The sequence below is a fragment of the Merops nubicus genome, unplaced genomic scaffold (assembly GCF_000691845.1).
Source record: "Merops nubicus isolate BGI_N331 unplaced genomic scaffold, ASM69184v1 scaffold1452, whole genome shotgun sequence".
NCBI classification, from domain to species: domain Eukaryota; kingdom Metazoa; phylum Chordata; class Aves; order Coraciiformes; family Meropidae; genus Merops; species Merops nubicus.
In genome coordinates this window covers 103,759-124,791 of record NW_008594024.1, presented here as the reverse complement: position 1 = coordinate 124,791, position 21,033 = coordinate 103,759, and the positions used below count along the sequence as shown (strand labels likewise).

The 21,033-nt window shown below is 36.0% G+C and overlaps 1 protein-coding gene across 1 annotated transcript in view; it reads left to right on the top strand.

Moving 5' to 3' along the window:
• STXBP5 (syntaxin binding protein 5 (tomosyn)) overlaps window positions 1-21,033 on the top strand; it is a 102,035-nt gene that overhangs the window by 12,782 nt on the left and 68,220 nt on the right. The window contains exons 3-4 of the mRNA XM_008935584.1: window positions 16,744-16,825; window positions 17,668-17,768. Coding sequence (XP_008933832.1) covers window positions 16,744-16,825; window positions 17,668-17,768 — 183 coding nt within the window. The remainder of the gene's footprint in view (window positions 1-16,743; window positions 16,826-17,667; window positions 17,769-21,033) is intronic.

Here is a 21,033-nt window from a genome sequence, read left to right as displayed (position 1 = left end):
GCAGGAATTTACTTCTACAGCATTACGTCTTTTCTTATTGAAGTAATTTTTGTCCTTTGCTACTCAACTTTTGAACACTTTAAAAGAGCTGTGATATTGTTGGGTTTTGTTTGGTTTAGCTGTTTTTTGTTTGATTTTTTTTTTTCCCATGTGAACACCCTGACAATAATCTCGAGGTCAAATAAATGCCTTTCTCAGTAAAAATAAAATAAACCAAAATTATGGGAAGGAGGGTACATTTCCTGAGCAAACTCTGGATGATCTGTTCTTTATGCTGTCAGTTCCCAGTGGGAGAAGCAGCACTTCAGAAGGTGCCAACAGTGAAGTTTGGTTACCAAATATTTAGGAACTGCAGTTTTGCATAATAGCATAACCAGAAATAGTACCAGTACTTTGTGATCGTTGTGTTGTGTATGACTAAACGTGCATTCTGTCATTTCTAGACCAAGTTTTTTGATGATGTTCGTGCAGCCTTTTTTACCTCCTGTAGTTTTCTGTAGATAGACTGACTGAAACTTAATAAACACATCTTTTCTAATGCAGGAAAGTTACCTGTAACACTTTCAGTGTAGTATTAATGCTAACAGCCATAAAAGCCCCTGGTACAGCAGTTTGCAAATTCAGCTCTAAGGAAATAAAAACTTAACTTCTACAGATCTGCAAGTAGATAGATGTCACAGCTGCTGCATAGCTATAATTGGAAAGCTAAGTGATCAATATTTTAATGCATCAGAATTTGTTTGGTCCCCTACTTTGCAGCAGAAATGACTTGTATTTGCAGCAGACTTTCTTGAAAGCTAGCTCTGTTTTAGTACCAGAAATTGCATTTCCAGAGGGGCCAGAAGTGTGGTGGTGTGTGGTTTAAATGTGTATATGGTAGCCCCTTTAAAAAAAAAAGTTGTCTTGATGGGTTTTCACTACTATAAAATAGCTAAAAATGAGGCTGTTATTATTCTTGCACCTGGAGGTAAGGTCATCTGCCTTGGCATAATAAGCACTAGAGGTGATCAGTGTCACCAGTTCCTCTGCAAATAGGAGCTGTCTACATTTCATTTCAGCAGAGAGAAGTTGTAGAGATCCTTGCTATTTTGATAAGGTTATAGACAAGCTATTCTCCCTTAAGTTAAGGTCATTTTTGAGTGTTTGTCTGTGTCCAGTACACCCTGGCCTTGGCAGAATGCTTACAGACTTCATCTGTGTACCTTAGTGAAACCCTTTTAAAGAGGATAGTTTCTAAAACCAGGAGAAAGGAAGTACTTTGTTGTTGCTTACTTACAGGCTTTCAGAACTCAAATTTGGGTTGTCCTTTACGAACGTAGTCTTCCTCCATTTTCAAGATTGACATGGGATGGGGGCCATCAATTCCTAGTCACAGTGTAGAAACTTGGGAGACACTATTTCAATTCCAACCATGCCACTTAAATGTTTAGTTCCTCAGTTTTGTGTATGGTTTCATATTAGGCCTATTTGAATTCAAGCTGATATTTTCTTGAGTTGTATGTAATACTTAGTGTGTTACATATTTAGAAACATTTGGCATACTATATTATATGTAATATATAATATATTAAAGAAAAATAGGCTTGGCTTAAACTAGGTCTTTGCTGAGACATAAAAAATCCCCACAGTTGAAGTACAAAGCCTCAAATTGGCTGATAAGTGGATATGTATTTTCACTGAACTGACTACTGGAACTTGGCTTTTGGATTTTTTCTTACCAAATTAGCCCAATAAGCTAGGAAGAGTATGGTGAATTAAAAAAAAATATTTTCCTGGTTTCTGCATTTTAAATGGCATGGATTTAGAGGAGTGAAACTAGAATTACTGTGAATGGAGTGGCTGAGTTAAAGGCAATTAACAACGCTCTGTCTCCTCAGTTTAGCTGGGAAGGGAAGAGGTAAATATGAGCAAGGGTTGTAAAATGAAGAGGACACTGGTTAAAATTCATGCTGAGCTGTCAGCAAATTTGCAGTGCAAAAACTGGAGGGTGTTCATTGAAGTACTGTTAGACTTACTTAAGAGAGAAAAAAACAATTTTTAGTTTGAATATAATGAGCGGTGAAATTCTAGAACTTCTAAGTGTGGGAGATGGTGTCTGCAGGCTGTACTGGTGCATTTGGGAGGGGAATGGACAAACACTGGCTCAATAAGCAGATGCTGAATTGACTAATCTGGAACTTGTCCGCTAACATACGTAATCCACTAGGAGCATTTGGTTTGAGTGGAAAGGGAACAGGCTGCAAAAAGTGGCTGGTGTTGTGTGTTTTCCTTAAATATTGTTGATTGCTGTTGTAGGAGATAGTATTGGGCTGCATGGATCTCTGGATTGAGATGTATCGTGGCTTTTGTGCTCTTTAGTCTGGCTGATTTCTGCCAGAGGAAAAAGTTCCTTAACTATGAAGGTATTCAACAGTGTGGTTGCACAAACTTCTTCGTTTCAACTCAGTACTTCACATTTTTATCAGCCCAAAATTTTCACGACTTTTATGGTTTGTTAGCAAGGAAATAATCTTTGCTGCTTAAGCAAAATTTATCAGATGCTTGAACGGTTGATGGAACAGTTTCTATGGTATGGTAGAACATAAGTTGCCAAGAGTGGTGTGGTGCCGTGGTGAATTTTAACGTCAAGGAAGCTGGCATGAAAACTTGAGTGTGATAATCACACTGTGATCTGATAATGTTTTCTGCTTTTGCCTTTTTTGTTTGCATTAGAGTTTACTGTTGCGATTAGAACAGAGTGCTGGGCAAGTTCAGAAAACAATGGCCTTGATTAAGTTTTAAAGAGGAAAAGCTACTTTGTTCAAACCTTTACTTTGTTCATATTTGTTCATTTATTCAAATGTCATCGTGTGCTATTACAGTAGTTGTATCCGATTTGACAAAGATATTACTAACACTTCCTGTTCTCATCTACAGAGTAATGCATTTACCTTTTCAGGAATATAATCTCACCTACTGTAGGAAAGCTCAAAGAGGCTGTTCTTGCAAAATATTCCTGAAACAATATTTATTGTCAATCTTAAAATTAGCAGATTTCAGTTACCAAACAGGTAAAATACTTAAAAGCGTAGTTTCAAAACTTTGCCCACGTGGTTTGTTCTACAAAAAAAAAAAAAACAAACCCACAACCCAAAAGTAGAAAAATCCTCTGTATTGTGAAACTTCTCATTGTCTGCTATAGTACATTAAAAGCATTTAATTATAAATTATGCAAGTGTACTTAATTTAGGGGGAGTTCCCTTCTGCTGTAATTAAAAGTCAGTTGGGGGTAACACTTTTTAGTGTTATCTTAGTATATTTATGGAGAATCTTTAAAGATGATCAGTGTAAATGCATTCGGTATGAGTTATACTGAATCATAATGAATACATTATTTTCAGCTCCTAATAAGAACTTAAAAAAAAGATATTTTTTTTTTAGTAGTCTAAAGTATCTAAGTAGTTTAGTGTGGGTCAAAGTTATTATTTGATATGTTATTTCTCTGGTTGCCATTTTGAAAGGATTACTAATAAATGCTATTTGGCACTCTGTATGTATTGATGTTTGACTGGAATGCAGGTATTGGTCTGTTGTGGTGGTTTTTAGGAAAACAGACTTCATCCTGGGTTTGTATAAGAGGCCACTAGTTCATATTCCTGTTTTCACTTCTATTTGAGGAGATTATATAAAGGGATTGTTTTATAGTTGCTCTTTGGAATTACTGGAAATTAGTCTTTAATAGAAATAATCTCTGCCTGTCTGTTGAAACCTAGTTTGTCTTTGTCTTAAACATACACAATTTTCAGTGTCTGTACATGACTGATTTCTTTTTCTCACTAAATCATTCTTGAAAACTGCAAAATAATATTTTAAAGTGTACTTTAGTACAGAGCTGATTCTGGTAGAGTCTACTGCAGCTCTTATATATGAATAGCTTCTAAGAGTTTATCTGTACTGGAAGAACCATCTTGGGTACTCTGAGGTGAACAATTTCACTGTTTCCTCTTTGTCCCTGCTTCAAGAGTATCAAGTTTGTGTATGCATGCAGCTTGGAAGAAGGGATAAGACTTGAGTCTGAAATAGTTTTTCTCCTGACTATGCAGCCTTGTTACCACACAGTGAATCTAAAGACTTCTGAGCAGAATCAGAGTGGGTGTGGGCATTTGCAGACAATTCTTGAATAAACGTCCTTTTAACATTTAATCCTTTCCTGGAGGCTGAAGTTGGGAACCTGGCTTTTCATGGGGGGAAACGAGTAGTAGTGAGACTTCAGGCTGTAGTGGTAGCATATCAGTTGGGGCTTTTTATAGTCATTTATTGCAGAAGAAGTTAGGATACTGTGCAAGCAAAACACTTCCAGACTTGTAGTGTTTCAAGGAATAAAAGTGAATCTGCATGCAGTTGGCCAGTAAAGTCTATTTTTGTATGGTGTAATACACTTAACTTTTGAATTTAATTCTGGTGGAATTATTCGCCATCACGAAGTCTAATGCTTTTCTTGGGGAAAAGAAATTATTTTTCTTTTTTCAATTCACACAAAGCTACTGACCTCTGTAAATGCACAATGGGATTATTTGTTCCTGTTTAAGATTGCCATTCTGTTGTGGTAACATTTGAAAGAAGAAATAAACTTTGAATGGAACTTTGTAGAGATGGTATTTATTCGCTTCAAAGTTTTTTTTAAGCAAATCTTGGAAACAGTTCCCCCAGGTGTGTGGTGGTGTTTTTTTTTTTTTTATTTCTTGTAAACGTTAAAGGAATATCACCAGTGATTTAGTCTGACAGATATAAATTTACATAAGAAGGAGTAGTAGGCATTTTTGAGCTTGTTCAGCATGCAGAGCATATGTAAAACTTACACATGTTGCAACTTACTACTGAGTTGCAGTAGCTGGGTGAGAGTTATGTTGCTGGCTGCTTTATTTTTTTGATAGAAGGTGTTACAGACATGAACTTTCAAAATGAATTCATTCCACTTTCTTTATTGCTGAGTACAAAAAGATGTCTGACACTGGAAGCATTTAAACAGATGTTTTAATCAGTGTTTTAAACAATGAATGATACTGTATCAATGCAGGTTCTCCTGACTCAAAGCAGGTCTGAACTGACCTATCTGGATTTACTGCTTAGAAACTGTCCTGAGGTTGGATGAAGAGTCCTGCTCCAGACAATACTTTTCTTTTTGCCTGATCCTGTGGATATTTTTTTGTTAAAATGTTTCTGAAATGCTCTTTTCCACAGCTGTAAATTTCCCTGGAGAAGGTGGGAAACTGTCTGTTTGGCATCTGTAACTTCAGGCTTTGACATAAAAACCTCAGTAAAACTGTGAACTGTGTTGATAGTCCTACCTCAAACAGTGAGTGTTTGATTATTATTTTTTTAGATCTTTTTAAAATTTTTATTTGTGGAGGTAGTACTGTGACTAGAGATGATGATAGAGGTTACTTTTTTTGGAAGATGTATGATTGCCAAGTTTTTAAATACTTTTAACTAAGCAGACATTTCACTCTCCTGGTGTGGTTCTCAAGTGTAAATAAGTTGCTGAAGAATTTGGTGGAAACCAATTTGTGTGGTTGGTGGTGTTTTTTTGTTTGTTTGTTTTGTTGTTGTTTTTTTTTTTGTAAAAAAAAAAGTTCATATTCCCTTCGTTCTGTACTGTAAAAACTGTAATTTTGAAGGTAATAATTTTCTGAGGAATCCAGCTCTTTCTCTTCAAGCACATCGTTGTGCAAACTTGGTCTTCACTTTGCCTTCTTTTTACCATTTAAAACAAGGGGAGGAACAGTGGAAATAATGTATTCTCTTGGCATTTGGAGAGCAGGGTAGTATGAAGGAGATGGCAGCACTGTGGGAAATGGAAAAACCTAATTTCTGTGGCCTTTCCTTGACTATGGAGCAGGTGTAGAGAAGTCCTCAGCTTTCTTTACCCCTCTGACACTTTTCTTGGTCCTAATATATCAGAAGTCCAACTATTGTCTTTCATAAAACACAAGCACTGAAATTCAATCCATGCAGAATTATTGCTAGCTATTTCAGTTAAGCTACAGGATTGTGAAAGAACCTTGGAAGTGCTGAGCAGCATGAGCAGGTATAGCTCTGCATCTTTGAAGGACTTGAAACTGTATTTGTCATATGTGACACTTCCCTGAAGGCATCATATGAATAGAATGGGGTTTCCCTCTCCCTTGAAACTGGAACGATTTCCCTTATAGGAAGTGAGTTATAATATATGGATATTCATTATTTTGGGTACTTTCACCTAGAGGAAAGAAACAGACATCTTTATCTGTGAGACCTGCGATCATATGGCTCTACCTTGTAGTATAATTACCTGCATCTTGTAACTTCTGAAATATTTCCTGTGATTGTAGCATTTTATAGAGTCTGTATTTCAGGATGGTGAGGGAGTGCTGCCACCTTTCCCCTTTTGATGGGATATGGGCCTAATCTGGGATTCTTCACCCTTCTCAGCTTCCTATTTTCATAAAACTTACAGCAGAGTATTATCTGCAAGACTTCCTCCCTTCTGTCAAAGTTGATCAAAATAGCTCTTCAGTTTCAGAAATTACTAGCAGGTGACAAGTAAAACAAACATTCTTGTACTAGCAGGCCAGGTGAACACTGCCTGAAGCATCAGACATTACTTAGAATCTGACAGGAACTGGAAGTATGCAATGCTAAAAGATGAGCAGATTCTCTATGTTGAAAAAAAAAAAACTACACTGAGGATAGATTTTTTAGTATCCTCCTCTATCTAGTAAAGTGCCTACTTGAAAAACTACTTTAAAAATGTGTAGGAGAACTAACTTGGACTATGCTTTTTTTTGATGATCTATTTCCCATCCTTTGGAAGTTTTGCATTGGGCTGCGAGTACTTGAAGATCTCATAACACTGCCTGAATTATCTCTTCCTAGTGCTAATAAAAGCTATTTGTTTCTGATGTCCACTGCCTCTACAAAACAGTAGCTCTGTGTTTATATTTTCATAGGAACTCTTTAGCACTGTCCAGTGGTGTATTTCTTGGGGCCAAAGTGCCCATCTGAAGTCCTCAAGTACACTGTGAGAGTAAGCTACAGGATCTAAGGTAGTGTCTGCAACAACTTTAAAAAGAGCTAAGGTGGAGTAAGTAGTGTTTGCTATGCTTCATGTTTTAATAATGCTGAAGAACTGTGTGTTTTAATGCCAGGTTGTTTTTTTTTTTAATCTGGCTACTTAATTTAGTCTTTTTCTAATGACTATTTATCTTTTTGACTACTCTAAAATAAAATTTAAGCTAAATAATGCAGAACATTTACTAGTGGTGTTGAGATAGTGCCTAAAGTTTTACAAATATATGATCATAATATATTTGAGGAGCTAGGACTCAAGGTTACATAAACAACTTCTAGGGACGGTGTCAGCCTTTCAATAGTCCATCTCAAGTTGGATTTCTGGTAGTCAGGAGTCATAAAATTACCACTTCATGGAACACTGATGTGCAGCAATTTTTGTGGTGTGAGTTGGAGCCATGTGTAATAGCACAAATACCTGCAGAAAAATAGCTAAGTAAAATTACAAGTATTTCAACAAAACTGTTCATTACATGCTAAAATACTAAGTTATTATTTTTCCACGTTCTATGAACACCACTAAGAATTTAAGAAGCACACTAATGAGTAGTAACTGTATATTAAAAATAAGAATTCCATCTCCAAGATAGCCATTGTTCATGTGAGGACAGTTTCTTCTTTTGATTTTGGTGGAAGAGTGCCATCTACTGCATTGCTTAAATTGTACCTTAGTTTTTCACTCGTGGTAATTTTGAGCAAACCTATAAAATTATCACTACTACTTTGATGATAGTGAAATAGCTTCTCATTTCCTTTGGTGTTTTGCAAAACTAAAAATTATGCTATAGTGGAACCTGAGGAAGATGGAAATAAAGTTAGACACTGTTCTTAGAAATACATTGGAAAATACTTTGAATAGCAGTGTGAGGCTAGTTATTGGTGGCTGATATGTTGGAAGCTTGTTTTTAAAATCTTGTCATTTTGAATAGAGATTTAAGATATTTCTCTACTTATGCCTTTGAGCAGACTTCAGGGAAGCTCTCTCCTGAGACCTATATATTGCATTATGTTTGAATCGAGGTTTAGACACTGCTGGCTGAAATGTTTTAAAACATTGTTTCACTGTTGCTTGTGAACATCACTTTGGGTGTTCGGAAGATCTTCCAGCTTGCGATCGCTGTGCTATGAGTTGAGGGCAGATTGTCATGTCAAGTTGGTAGGGACAGAGATGGTACTACCAGCTTGATTTGGGGCCTAAGTTTCTACTTTTTGTCTATTGAATTGTTGGTACTTCTAATCTGTGACTCTTTTAGCATTTCAGCAAATGACTTTGCTGGTAAATACTTGAAAAGGCTGCATAAGCGAAAAACATACTATACCGGTATTAATAGAACTCTTAATGGTGAACTAAATTTTCTCCAAAAACATTTGGAAGAGGACATTATATCCGTCATTGGTATAAGGCAAAATGGTGTTGGAAGCAGAAGCTTCATCTGTATGTTAAGTGTTGAAGGATTGTGTTCAAAGGGAGGAGCTATCAGTACTGAGAGATAGACTACAGCAAAATCTGGGGGAGGAATTAGTGTATGTGACCAACTTAAATTTTCATTTAAGGTGGTCTTTAAGATCTTTTCCTCATACAGATGTACTAGTACTCTGTTAATAATGGTTTTAGTTCTGACTGCCTTAGTTGCCTGCTTTTTAAGTCCTCTTTCTCAAAGCAAGTAATAAAAGTGGATATATGAAAAGCGATAAATTGAATAGCAAAGGTGAAGGATGGGGGAAAACCTGGTTTTGAATAAGAGAGTTAAAACGGATTAATAATTAGAGAGATAAGGCATTTGGGGCAGAAGAGAAGATTATGTGAAAATGACACAATTTCTATAAAAGGAGAGAAGCATTAACTGATAGGTAGCAGAGGTTATAGCTTATATAAGTTGTAAGAGTACCTGTGGTCTTATTCTGTATAACCCTCAGTTTATGTAAAGGGTTAACGAGCTACAGGTGGAACAGGACTCAGCAGACCAGACTAGGTGCTACTAAGTTTCTAGAGAGGGCTTCAGAGAATGGGTTTGTATTTGAACAAAGATGAGATGGAATGACTGCAGTTCATGTCTTCTGTAATGAATATTCAGTAATTAGTGACTTGAGAATAACTGAAGAGGATTTATTTGGCAGGCAAGGGTTTGGTATTTTAGATCATGCTGTGTGAATGAAGAGATTTCTTGACATAACAAAGAATTGCTTTGCAATCAGAAATCAGTGGTGATGAACAAATGATTGGGCAAGGATTCGCTATCTTATTTGAAAATGTTAAGTTTTCCTTATTGGTTAATATCCATGGTTCTTCATGCTTTCCTAAGTTTTCATATATAAATTCACTTAACATCTACTTCAGAACATTACACTTGTTAATGCTGGTGTTGGCAATGTCTTTACAAAATATTTGGGCACTGGGAAGAGACATTAGTCTTACTCTTAAGTATTCTTCAATTTTAGGAGCATAGAATGGCTCTACCTTTAGTCCTGGCCAAGAAGATATGGATGTAAGAGAAAAAGCCCAGTTAATTATTCATATGCTACAGTATCTGCTACAAAAAGGGTGGATGAGGTAGGGTATCTGTAATAACATGTTAAAATCTGACATTAAGTTTGTTTAAGTGGATGACAAGCAGGATTCAGAAGCGTGCAACAGAATACAAAGACTTTTACATCTGAATTTTGATGAAAATCTTTCAAAATATAACTATTTCCTGGGTTTACTCTTCTCTATATAATCTTTGGAAAAACTTTAGTGATTTAGCAGTTACCACCCATTTCACTGCATCTTGTGTAGTCAGAACAATTATGCAGCTCTATTTGTAGCAATTTCCTGCTCTTTCCCCTTGACATTCTCCTCTTCTTCCACACAAACATACTAGATTTGGTCACCTTTTTTGCATTGTTAGGGCTGAAATACACTTCTAGACTAAAGTAGTAGAAGCTGGATCAGAAAACAAAATTAGTAAAATCAATGAAGGCCTGTAGCCTTGTTAGTTTTTTGAAAATGGTGTGTTGTTTCCTTTAAATTGATGTTTTTACCTCTATTTAACAGCATGCTTTCATGTCTGTGAATTGTGCATATAGAGAAACTTACCATTAAAACCAATTTTGTTTCTTGCTTGATTTTTACATCCCAGATTTTTAATCCTATTTGCATGTGTACTACTTAATTACATCTTGTTCTAATGAACGATTGCCACTCACTGGCAGCTATGAGAAAATTCTACCAAATGCAACCTTTACAGAAAATTCACTGAGACTTTTCATAGCTGCTTGGCAATACTGTATGTGTGCATATTTAGGTAAGCAACTTTGAAGTAAGCTACTTTGGTGCCTAGCTGCTATTGTTAAAAAATTGATCAGGTATAAATAACTGCTTGCTATCCATTCTCTATCAGTTTCTATACAAAAGAGTTCAGTAATGATTTCTTTTAAAATATATAACTCATACTAATTTAAGAAAAAAGTGGCTTTGTGCTTTAAAATTGCTGCAACTTCCTGTGTACAGAAAATAGTTACTGAACTCCAGCTGACATCTGTATACTTGCTGTTTTACAAAACAGCACATTTTTCACCTTATCAGTCTAAGATTTTTTTTTTTTTTTTTCACGCTAACACTGAATCAGTTGGCTTCTGTTGTTTAAAGGAACTGAGCATTGTTTTATTTACAAAATCAATACTTAGGGAAGTTGATCTGCATTTATGCAGGAACTGATGTTATTGGTAGCAGGTTTGGAAGTTGAGAAATTAAATTTCCAGGCAGTTATGCAATCACCACTTCACTGGAATTTCTAAAGCTGGAGTAGCAAACAGTAGTAGCTTGCTGTAACATGTTAAGCTAATATGATGTTTGTAATAAGATCTAGCATCAGCTGTTTAAATACCATACCTATTGTCCCCTTCCCCCCCAGCAGAAAAAAGGACAAATGATATGCTACCTTCTTCCTATGAAAGCATGAAATTTTATGAGTGTCAGGGGATGTAAAAACTAATGAACTCGGTATGAAATAATTTAATGACACATCTAAAATAGTTTTTTTGGACTAACTGTTTAAATGCAGTTTTTCAACCTTCTTAGCTATTTTAAAAAATAAAACACTGAACAGCCAATATTGTAGTGCTCCTAAAAACATTTGGGAACTTTCTATAATGTTAAGATTCCTAGAAAATGGGGGGAAAGACTATATTTTCCCAATATTTTGGTTTTGTAAATTATGCTTTTCAGTTTGTCTTCCCCCTCCCCTCCTTCAAGAAAAGGGAAGACCTTTGGGAAAACCTTTTGGTATCATTCCAGGACTGAGATCCTAGACTCCTAATCTCTTGAGGTGTCTTACATTGTATTCGTCTTTCTGACTATCACAATGAAGCTGAATGGAGGTTTTTTTTCTTTATTTTTTGTTGCCTGGAACTTAGAGTTCGTTACTTTCTAGGGACACGATTCGGTTTCCAAGTGTAACGTGGTGTTGACTTTTTTTCTGTCCAAGTAGCAAAGTCAAACTCTATCTAGATATTAGCTATTCTACAAGTGCTTTTTTTGCAGGGAAGTTGCAGCCAGTGTCCTCTGACTCTCTGTTTCTGATGTCTTTCCCTTATCCTGTTTCATTGCTATCAGTTTTCTTGCCTTCTCTCTCTCCGTAGCTGGCAGCAGGAGAATGTGTCACAATGGTCTGGCTGGAATTCCCATACTAAAGTGTTACCAGTCATTTAATAGTATTTCCACCTGATGGACTTTAATCTCAGTTTTAAACCCCTAGCTTGTTTTTGCTTGGTGCTGTTATTTACATATAGGAAAGTGGATCTGAAAGGTTAAGAAATGTTATTGTGAACTTTTGCAGACATAAATACTGAGAGGTGGGGAGGAGTAAAGACCCTCTTAGCTGGGTGATATAAACACAGCAAGATGCTAGGCATGCCTAAAGCATTAGTAGGAAACTAATCCTCAAGTTGTTGAAAAAGAGTGGCATCATTTCATGTCAGAATTGGTATAAAGTCTCAAACTCTCTAAAGTATTTTGTTTTCTTTTGTCTTGTTTGGAAACACGTGGTTTTGAAAGGTCAAAGTTTTGTGAGTGACTGTAGCACTTCCTGACTCTTCGAGTAACTGTTGCTAAATTGCAGTGTGTCTTGATAGATTGTTCTTTATTGTACTGCTTTTGTGAGAGATCATGCTTTTGTCTGTGCAAGTAATGGTACTGATTAGGTATAGGCATGGGTGGATGGACAGGAAAGTTGCAAGAAGTTGCTCTTGTACTGCTTTAGTCTTGTTTAGGTGTATCACCAGAACTTTGTGGTACTCTGTAACTTGACCTAAATGAAGTCTCTGGGTTTTCTCCATTGTTGGATTGTATCCAGACTTGACAGTGGTGAGTAATACCAGACAAACTTTTAATCTTTATATTTTTAAAATACTATCTGGACATCTTACCATCATTGTGTTTTTTTATCTTATGATAATTCTTGGAGATGACAATCAAAGCACATACAAAAGTGTGTGCAAAATATGTGATGGCTTTGCCTATAAAAATAATTTGGAGTCTGAATAAGTAAAGTGGAAAACTGCTACATAGCAATGACTATAGCAAAATGTGCAGGTAGAATATGCAGTCCTGAAGAACTATGTGGTACAGACTGGTGTACATAAAAATACTGTGAGTAATCTACTGCCTTTAGTATTTTGTATGCAATTCAGATCAGTGGTATCCTTCCTCCTCTAATCAGAAATCTGTATTTTGCATCAAAATCCTCAAATGTTTTAAACCCTGTAAGATGTTACAGCTACAGTTTAGAGAAGTATCTAGGACTGAAGTTTGAAAGCTCCTACAATTTCAGATTTGTCTTAATTTTGAGCTATTGTAACAGTGACAAATCTGACATAAGAACACGATCCATATCTTACGCTGTACTATCAAAACTTTATAACACTGTAATGACACGAAGATGCAAATATCTGTGTGGTGGTAGTTTGGAAGGTAATTCATATTATAGGTATGTCTCTGCATACATAACTAACACTATGGATTGAATAGAGCAGTTTTTATAACCATTTCCTATGTCAGATGGGTCAGCCACAGAAGAACCAAATACTCCCTAGGTCTACCTAGAGTAACTTAAATTAAGGAATAAAAAAAGACTGCTATTCTGAGGCTTTCATAAATATTCAGCAGTTAGTTTTCTCTTTGAAAATGTGACTTCTAAGGGCAGATATGCACTGAATTGCTTCTATGTAGATAAGCTCTAAATAATAGTAATTTTTAAAATATTATTTTGCAAGTGTACCAATTGAAATGCTTTAATTTTGCTTGTGAGGGGAAAGGGTACGTTTAGCTCTGACACTCATTTGAAAAAAATTCCTCAGGAACTGTTGCCTTTTCTCACAAATCAAAGTATAATCAGTGTCATTATACTATATTAAATTAGCATGATACAGTGCTTTTCTTATGCATGAACTCCACTTCCAGCAGTCATGAAAATGAATGCTGATAGACATGGGTAGGTTATCTCTTCCTTCTTTCAGCCACAGCTTTTGCCTCTTGCTTTTAAAAAAAAAAAAAAACATGCAGTGAAGAGAAAGAAATAGTGGTGTTGTCTAGGGCTGCTTTCCTAATGGCAATGGGGAACAAGCAATATTCAAAGGTATAGCTTAGAAGCTATTTGTTAATATTTGGAATAGTGATGAAGCAGGAGTAGTAGAAAGAAATGCTTAGAAGTGAAATAGAGAAGGATGGGTCTTTGATTGGAAAACTGCTCAGAGCAGACTGTTTCCTCTAGAGCTACCCTACATCTTTGGCACAGAGATTTTCCTGTCTACAACATTGAAGTGCTCTGCCTATCTTGTCATTATTCATTATAATTTTTGCCTCTTTCAGGGACTACCACGTGGTTAGATGATCACTACTTAGCACAGTGAGCTATATTGCCTTAAGCACACATACACAAGCATAGAGGATGTGGACAAACTGCATTCCCTGGGATGCTGCCTGGTTTGTGTGGTTGAGAAATGCCTAACATGTACTGAAACTGACATGTTTTATTTTCCTTCTGCAGTCAGTATTTAAGTGACATGCTTTTTCAATTCAGTGTATCCTGCAAAACTGGGAGGCTTCACATTGCTTTAGTAAAGAAGATTGATGCTGGTTAGGAGGATGATATTAATTTGAGAGGAGAAGAATAATTTTAGCTACTAGGTGAAAAAGTGAAGATGACATAATCCTTGGGTAGAGGAACAAAATGAGACTAGCAGCAAGGACTATTTTTTTTTTTTTTTTTTAATGACTGCAAGTACTCTTTTATAAAAGAGGCTGAACTCTATTTTCGCATCTGTGTATGAGGCTTTTGCTAATTTGTCAAAATGGAGAAACTTGCTCTGAATGTCTAAAGCTTGTGTAAACTTCCTCCCAGTGCTACATATTTACTCATTTCTGGAGAGAGAACTGGTTCAGGTGTACTAGAAAACGCAAAAGGGTTTTTGCTTAAAGAAATGTTCAAATATTCTTAATATTGAGGGTTTTTTAATGACTAGTTGTAACCGTGCTTTCAGAAATATTTGCATCAGAAGTGCACGAAGAAAGCATTTGAGGGATAGAATTTGAGGGCTGCAGTAACTTGGGGAATCCATGGGCTTCTCTGTTTTATGGGACATAACCCTCTTGTTTTTAAGCAAGGTAGCTATAAAGCCTCAATTCCAAATCAGCTGGGTGGGTGGACAAACAAGAGTCACATTTAGTTGTCAGATACTGATGTTATGTGGAAGGGATGGGGAAATCTTTTGCTAGAAAACTGTGTCGGTGCACAGAAATAAATAGCAAGATTAAAATTCTGTTGCTGTAAACATCTGAATTTCACTTTCAGAAGTTGCGTTTTGTCCGTTTCTGCAAATAATCATTAACTCAACTGCATGTGGAAGCATGAGCAAGGCTGAAGCAAATCTGCTCTGAAACTTCTGATATTCCTTGTGGGGGTATTTTTTCCCAGCCTGGCAATTTGTTGTAAATCCATAGTTAATGCAAAAGCAGTGATTTTTATATTCAAGGTATTCTGAGTTTGTGTAGGAAGGTATCATTTATGGGGACAAACCCTCTTCCTACGCCCTGAGTTTTTAAGGCCTTTTGTTTTTTTTAAGGGCTGTAAACTGTCAGCGGCATACAGATGACTTATTTTTAGAGGAAATATATTGATAAGAATTTAAAATACAAAGGGAAAAAACAGGTGATGCAAGCTGGATCTTTAAGCCCTTCCATGCCAGAACAAAATTAAATTACTAATTCTGCTAGAGGAAGAAAGCTAGTATTAAGCTTGCTGGATTATTCAACATCTGTTTCGTATATCTCTCATCACTTAGCCGGATGCTCTGCAGATTGATTAGTCTAGGAAAAAGAACACGATTGAAGTTGAAAACTTAAAACATTATGGTATGTTGAAGACTTGTTCACATTTTAGGTCTACTTAAATTTTTATCTTGGTGGCTCAGAGGTTGAGCAGGAAATGTTTGAGTTCTGATTTGTATGCAACCTGATAATCTCTTCAGCCTTTCAACTATCTCTAGTGCAAATGTGTATAGTTTTTAAGAGTATTTGTATCTGCTTTGGTTTTGATCAACAGTTTTTTAGTAAATGGAAAACTTTCAGAACGGGTAAGAATTGTACTGGTTTACTAATTTCTAGTGTATATTAAAAGAATAAATTATACATTATAGTCCCTGTTTTGCATACATCTTCAGAATGATTTACTTTCATCCAAAAACTATAGTGCCTCTTCAAAACAAGAGAAGTACAGCTCTTTGACAAACTATACTCCCAAAACTCCGGGCATGCTATGATGATTAAATACTAACTGCTTTGCGTAATTATTTCTGCTGTATCTCCTAGAGGTTGGAGAATTTGCTTAATTTCATGCCAGAGGAAAGGGGAGAACCACACTTAAAATACAGACTCTTTGCAACCAATAAATGAATCAAGTATGAAGAACTGGAAGAATCTTTGCTGCTGCTTCATCTTCATTGAGGAAGTATAGAACTGATTTGTGTGTGAAGCAGGGGAAAAATGAAGCTTTTGTTATCTCATAGTTGATGTGAATCCAGGAAGTCTTGACACAGAGATTCTGGAAATTTATATATAATTTCCCATTGACTTGTTCATATTTTGGCTGCTGATCTTCCCATCTCTCACAGCAGATTATTTTTAACATGCCTTGCATTATTCAGGTCGTCTTTCATCTGTAAGTAGTGTTTAAAAAGGAGAGAACGCTCCTTTAGCACTTGTAAAATGTGATCATTTGATTATGATGCTTATTTAGATTAACCTCCGTTTATACTAGTCCTGATTTTTAACACTGCTTAAATAACTGCTTTGTCTTTCTCCATCATGTTTTTACTGGTGAAGAATCTCTTAATGACTATTAAGTTAGGCAGTGATATGTAAGTTGTGTATTCCATTGTGATAAACAAGATGGCTTTTTTTGTTACTTTGTGTTATTTATAGATTTTATTTTTTTTTTTTTTGTGATCACTCAGATCTATACAATTAAGTACAAATGCAGGAGGTAAAAGCAAGAAGGATTGTTAACATGTTTGAATGTGGTATTAGTGATTGTGACAATGTTGGTTATGGTGTTTAGTTGTTTGTGGGGGATTTTTTTGTTCCATGCAACAATTATTCCTTAATGGTAACAATTCCAGCTTTGGTCGGCCAGGAGTTGAATGCTACTGCCAACATGACAGTGGAGCTGCAGTAATCCAGCTTCAGTTCCTGATTAATGAGGTTAGTAAAATGATACATGTATTCCACAATTCAGAAAATTATATATAAAGTATGTATTTTCTTCAATTGCTCATTAAGCAAGCATCAAAATCAGTTAACACAAGTGACTCTTAGCATGAATGGCAAGCAGCAATAACAATTATAAATAAACTTACTTTTAATTTTAGAAAATGCTTGACTAATTAGTGAAAATGCCTTTATCTCTAGAATACTTTTTTACTCTAAGGAATAACTTTGTTCCTAGAAGTATTTATTCATGTAATTGAACTTTTCAAGTTATCTCCTGAAGTAGTAAAGTTTTCAATAGTACTATCAGTTTCAGTAAGTAGATAATTTTATTTTGATAGAGTTACTGTTTTAGACACAAGCTGAGCAATGATCCCTAGTCTGATCCCTCAGTAATCTCAGGTGTGTTCTTTCTAGGGGTGTAACAGCTGAGGTCTGACAGCAATGCTGTTCTTCTTGAGCTAGCTGGGGCCAGATTTGTAGAGGGACTTCTGGCTCTGGGGAATGGTGAGATCAAACCTCACTAGCTTTGTTAGCACATAGATATTAGCAGTTCATCGCTTAATGTCCCTACAGAAGTAGGCATAAGAGAACTGATGTGCACATGCCAGAAAAAGCTTTTTTTTTTAGCACCAAACTAAATGTGAGTGAGCTGAATATGACATTATCACACCAGTTATTTCATTATTACTAATTTATCTGTGCTATGATGTTGATGTGCATGCTGATAAACTTTTTTTCATGCTGGTAGCAGTTGTGTAGTATATTTCCACTATGATGATACACTGTTGTTAGAGTTATGAAAATAAGTTGACTAAAACTTGTCTTTCTCACAGGGAGCTCTTGTGAGTGCCTTGGCTGATGATACCTTACACCTGTGGAACTTACGTCAGAAGAGACCTGCTATACTTCATTCACTCAAGTTTAACCGTGAAAGGTAGGGATTGGATTGTTACTGCTTTGCCTCTTACCATCACACTATGTGCTGTTGTAAGATTGGATTCATTACCCAAGTCCAGTTCATCTTTTACAAAGTAATTGAAACCACGTTTACGTTGGGTTTGAGCTGCAGGCTGTCAGAGCCCAGAGTACTTGTGAGTAGACACTCTAGTGACCCAAACTGAGATGACTTTTCCACATTGCATTGCTGAGTGTAAAACTTCCTGTCTTGAAAATGTGGAGGGATAGAAGATGTTAGTGTATGTCTCAAAATGAATTTTGGAAGAAAAGAAAAGCTTTTTCTCCCCTTGATGACAAATTGGAATTCTGCAGTGTTAGAGCTCCTGTGTGTATCAGAAGCTGAAAACAAAATGCATTTTGTCTAGCAATTTTAAGACTTGAATGATGGCATTGTAAGCAAGCTAGGGAGACCTTTCAGATTAAATTGCTGAAAGTCAATTGATTATGCAAAAAAAACAAAAACAAAAACAAACAAAAAAAAAACCAAAACAAAAAAAAGCACCACACCAAAAAAAGCACATCTTTTTGATAACAAGTAGTCCTTCCCTTTTGGGAAGTAGCCCTTCTTTTTCAATATTGGTAAAATCTCAGCTGGCGTGCTGTGTCTACTTTTGAGCAGCACACTTCAGAGATGGACTGCCTGGGGAGCTCTAAGGATGCTAGTAAGAACACAGAATAATCTGTGATCTGCACCTCTGTTGAATAGAGCAGGAAGTAATAAGCTTTAAGTAACGGGTAGCAATAGAAAGAGGTAAACTCAATATCTGTGTAGAGCCTAATGTAATGTCATACAAAGTGCTAAACAGGCTGGTGGGTTATGGAGTAATCTTGTGACTTTAAAGAGCAGTTTATAACATTTATGAGGAATAACATAAACGCAGATTGCTGTGGTTTTTTTAAGGTAGAGGACTAAGCGATTCTAAGTCCCTTTTAGAGGTTATTTCTGTGATCACTGTGCGTAAACTCTTTACCAGGGTCTGTAGAGATAGGATAAGGGGTAATGATTTTAAACGGAGAGAGGGTAGATTTAGATTAGACAGAAGAAGGAATTCTTGACTGTGAGGATAATGAAACACCAGAAGAGAGCAGTTGTGGATGCCCCATCTCTGGAAGTGTTCGAGATCAGATTGGGTGGAGCTTTGAGCAGCCTGATTTAGTAGAAAATGTCCCTGCCCGTGGCACGTGGGCTGGACTAGATGGTCTTTAAAGGTCCCTTCAGACCCAAACCATTCTGTGATTCTAAACTGTTATGTGCAAAAGAGCAAGGTCTGGTGGAGCAAAACTCTCTGCCCCAGGGGAGCGATGGTGTTCCCTTGTGCAGCATAAAAATCATTGGACATTGGTGTCTAACTGTGCTTTAAGATGGGTGTCTGAGGAAGGGATTCTGATAATGTGCAAGTCTGCTGGAAGCTGGCTTAAGAGTCTTGTATGGATATTTTTGGTTAAAACGGGAAGTTTGAAACTGTCCTTTTCCTGTAAATGGTGTTCTCACTAGCAAAACATGTCACAGGGACTACTCTTGCCAGAAAGAAGAGTGAGGGTGGAAAGGAGTAGAAGTCGCTCATATAATTTCAGTGCTTGAATTTGCTGCTAATTTTGGACAGAATATACTGACTTTTCCATGAAAACCTATGTCTTACTAAAATGGGTGATGAGAGCACCGTAGTTGACAAGAGTGGTAAAGGTATAGTTTGAGACAAGGGCTTATTCTTTCTAGTAATTTTAATATTAAAGTAATCAATATAATAGCATATACAAATAGCCAGGAACACTTAAGATCTCAGAACTATACATTGTCATAGCTGCTTAAGTCATGCTGGATTGCTGTTAACTGCTTTCAAATACCGTTTTCTTTTGAATAGTTGATACAATAAAGGCTTATAAAATAAATTGTAATCTTATACTAGCAAGTTACTTTGAAATGAAACTTTAGAGAACTGCACAAAGTCGCTGTTGAATAATTCTATGTAGGTGCATTTGTAACTCTTAAATGTTCCTAGTAATGAATTATGCCTAATAGGTTTGATGTGTCATGTGAATTTGAAGTAAATGGGCTTTGCTTAGATCAGTTTTATCATGTGTATTAACTACTAAGTTTGAGAAGTGTTCATGAGTCTTAACTGGGTCTTAATTCATAAGCACCAAGTCATTAGATACCAAATTAATAAAATCTTTTAAATAATTTATATTGTGGGATTATGATTTGCTCATAAGGATAACTAATTGCTCAAACAAGAATTATTTAAAATATTTAATATTACAACAGAGCCTTGTAGCGATATCTTCTCTAATAATATTTTAATTCAGCAATTTATGCAGGGAATGTCAATATCTTGGAAATTAATATGGGTAGGATAATAAGGTAACAAACTGGAAAAAATGTCCATGGAGGGGAAACAAAGCCAAATCTCACTACATGACTGAAGCAGTTATTCCAGTTATATCAGTATATGCTCTAGGACTTTGTAGATGCTAAGATTTAAAATTATATACCTGACTGGAAGTGCCTGGAAGGGTGTTGACATTGGGCAAAAGCAATTGTTGTGTCCTGTTTGGTTGGAGCTGAGCTCAAGGCATCACAGGCCAAGTTTTATTTAGATTTTGTTTCCAAATCAGCATTTAATGTGTAAGGATTAGATGTGAACTAGAAGGTTCTTTGTAGCGTAGAAATTTACCCAGGTTAAAGGATATTCTAGTCTTGACAACTGCTCTTGGACTATGTTTGAAAAAAAAAATGAAGAAATAAAAAAAGGCTATGGCTTGTTAATGAATTGTGTGTTCTCCTGGCATAGTCTTCAGCCAGCTTTGGCTGTTCTCTTTCTTTTAGCCATATGGAAGTTACTGCCCAATATTTAACAATGCAATTTCTAGATTTCATATTAGTTTCTCCATTGGTAGTCTAGTTTGGCTAGCTTACTTTCAGTCCTGTTTTGAACATCTTTCAAATAAAAGAAACCAGACATACCTTGCTTATAAATGCTTGTGTCATGTGTTAAGTATTTTGTATGCTTACCTAAAAATTGGATTATTAAATTATCTGTAAATTAGTGCCAAATGAAGTCTCTGGTATATGACAGGAAAGTGTTGTCAATTCTTGCTCTTCTACTCAAATTTTAAGAACAGGGAATGGTGAGAAATAGTTGCTCTTTCTTTTAAAATAGTTCTATGCTTGTTACAGACTTCATTCTGAGCTATGGAGGATGTCTTCATTGCATAACTTGCAGCTTTTTAAATTTGAGCAA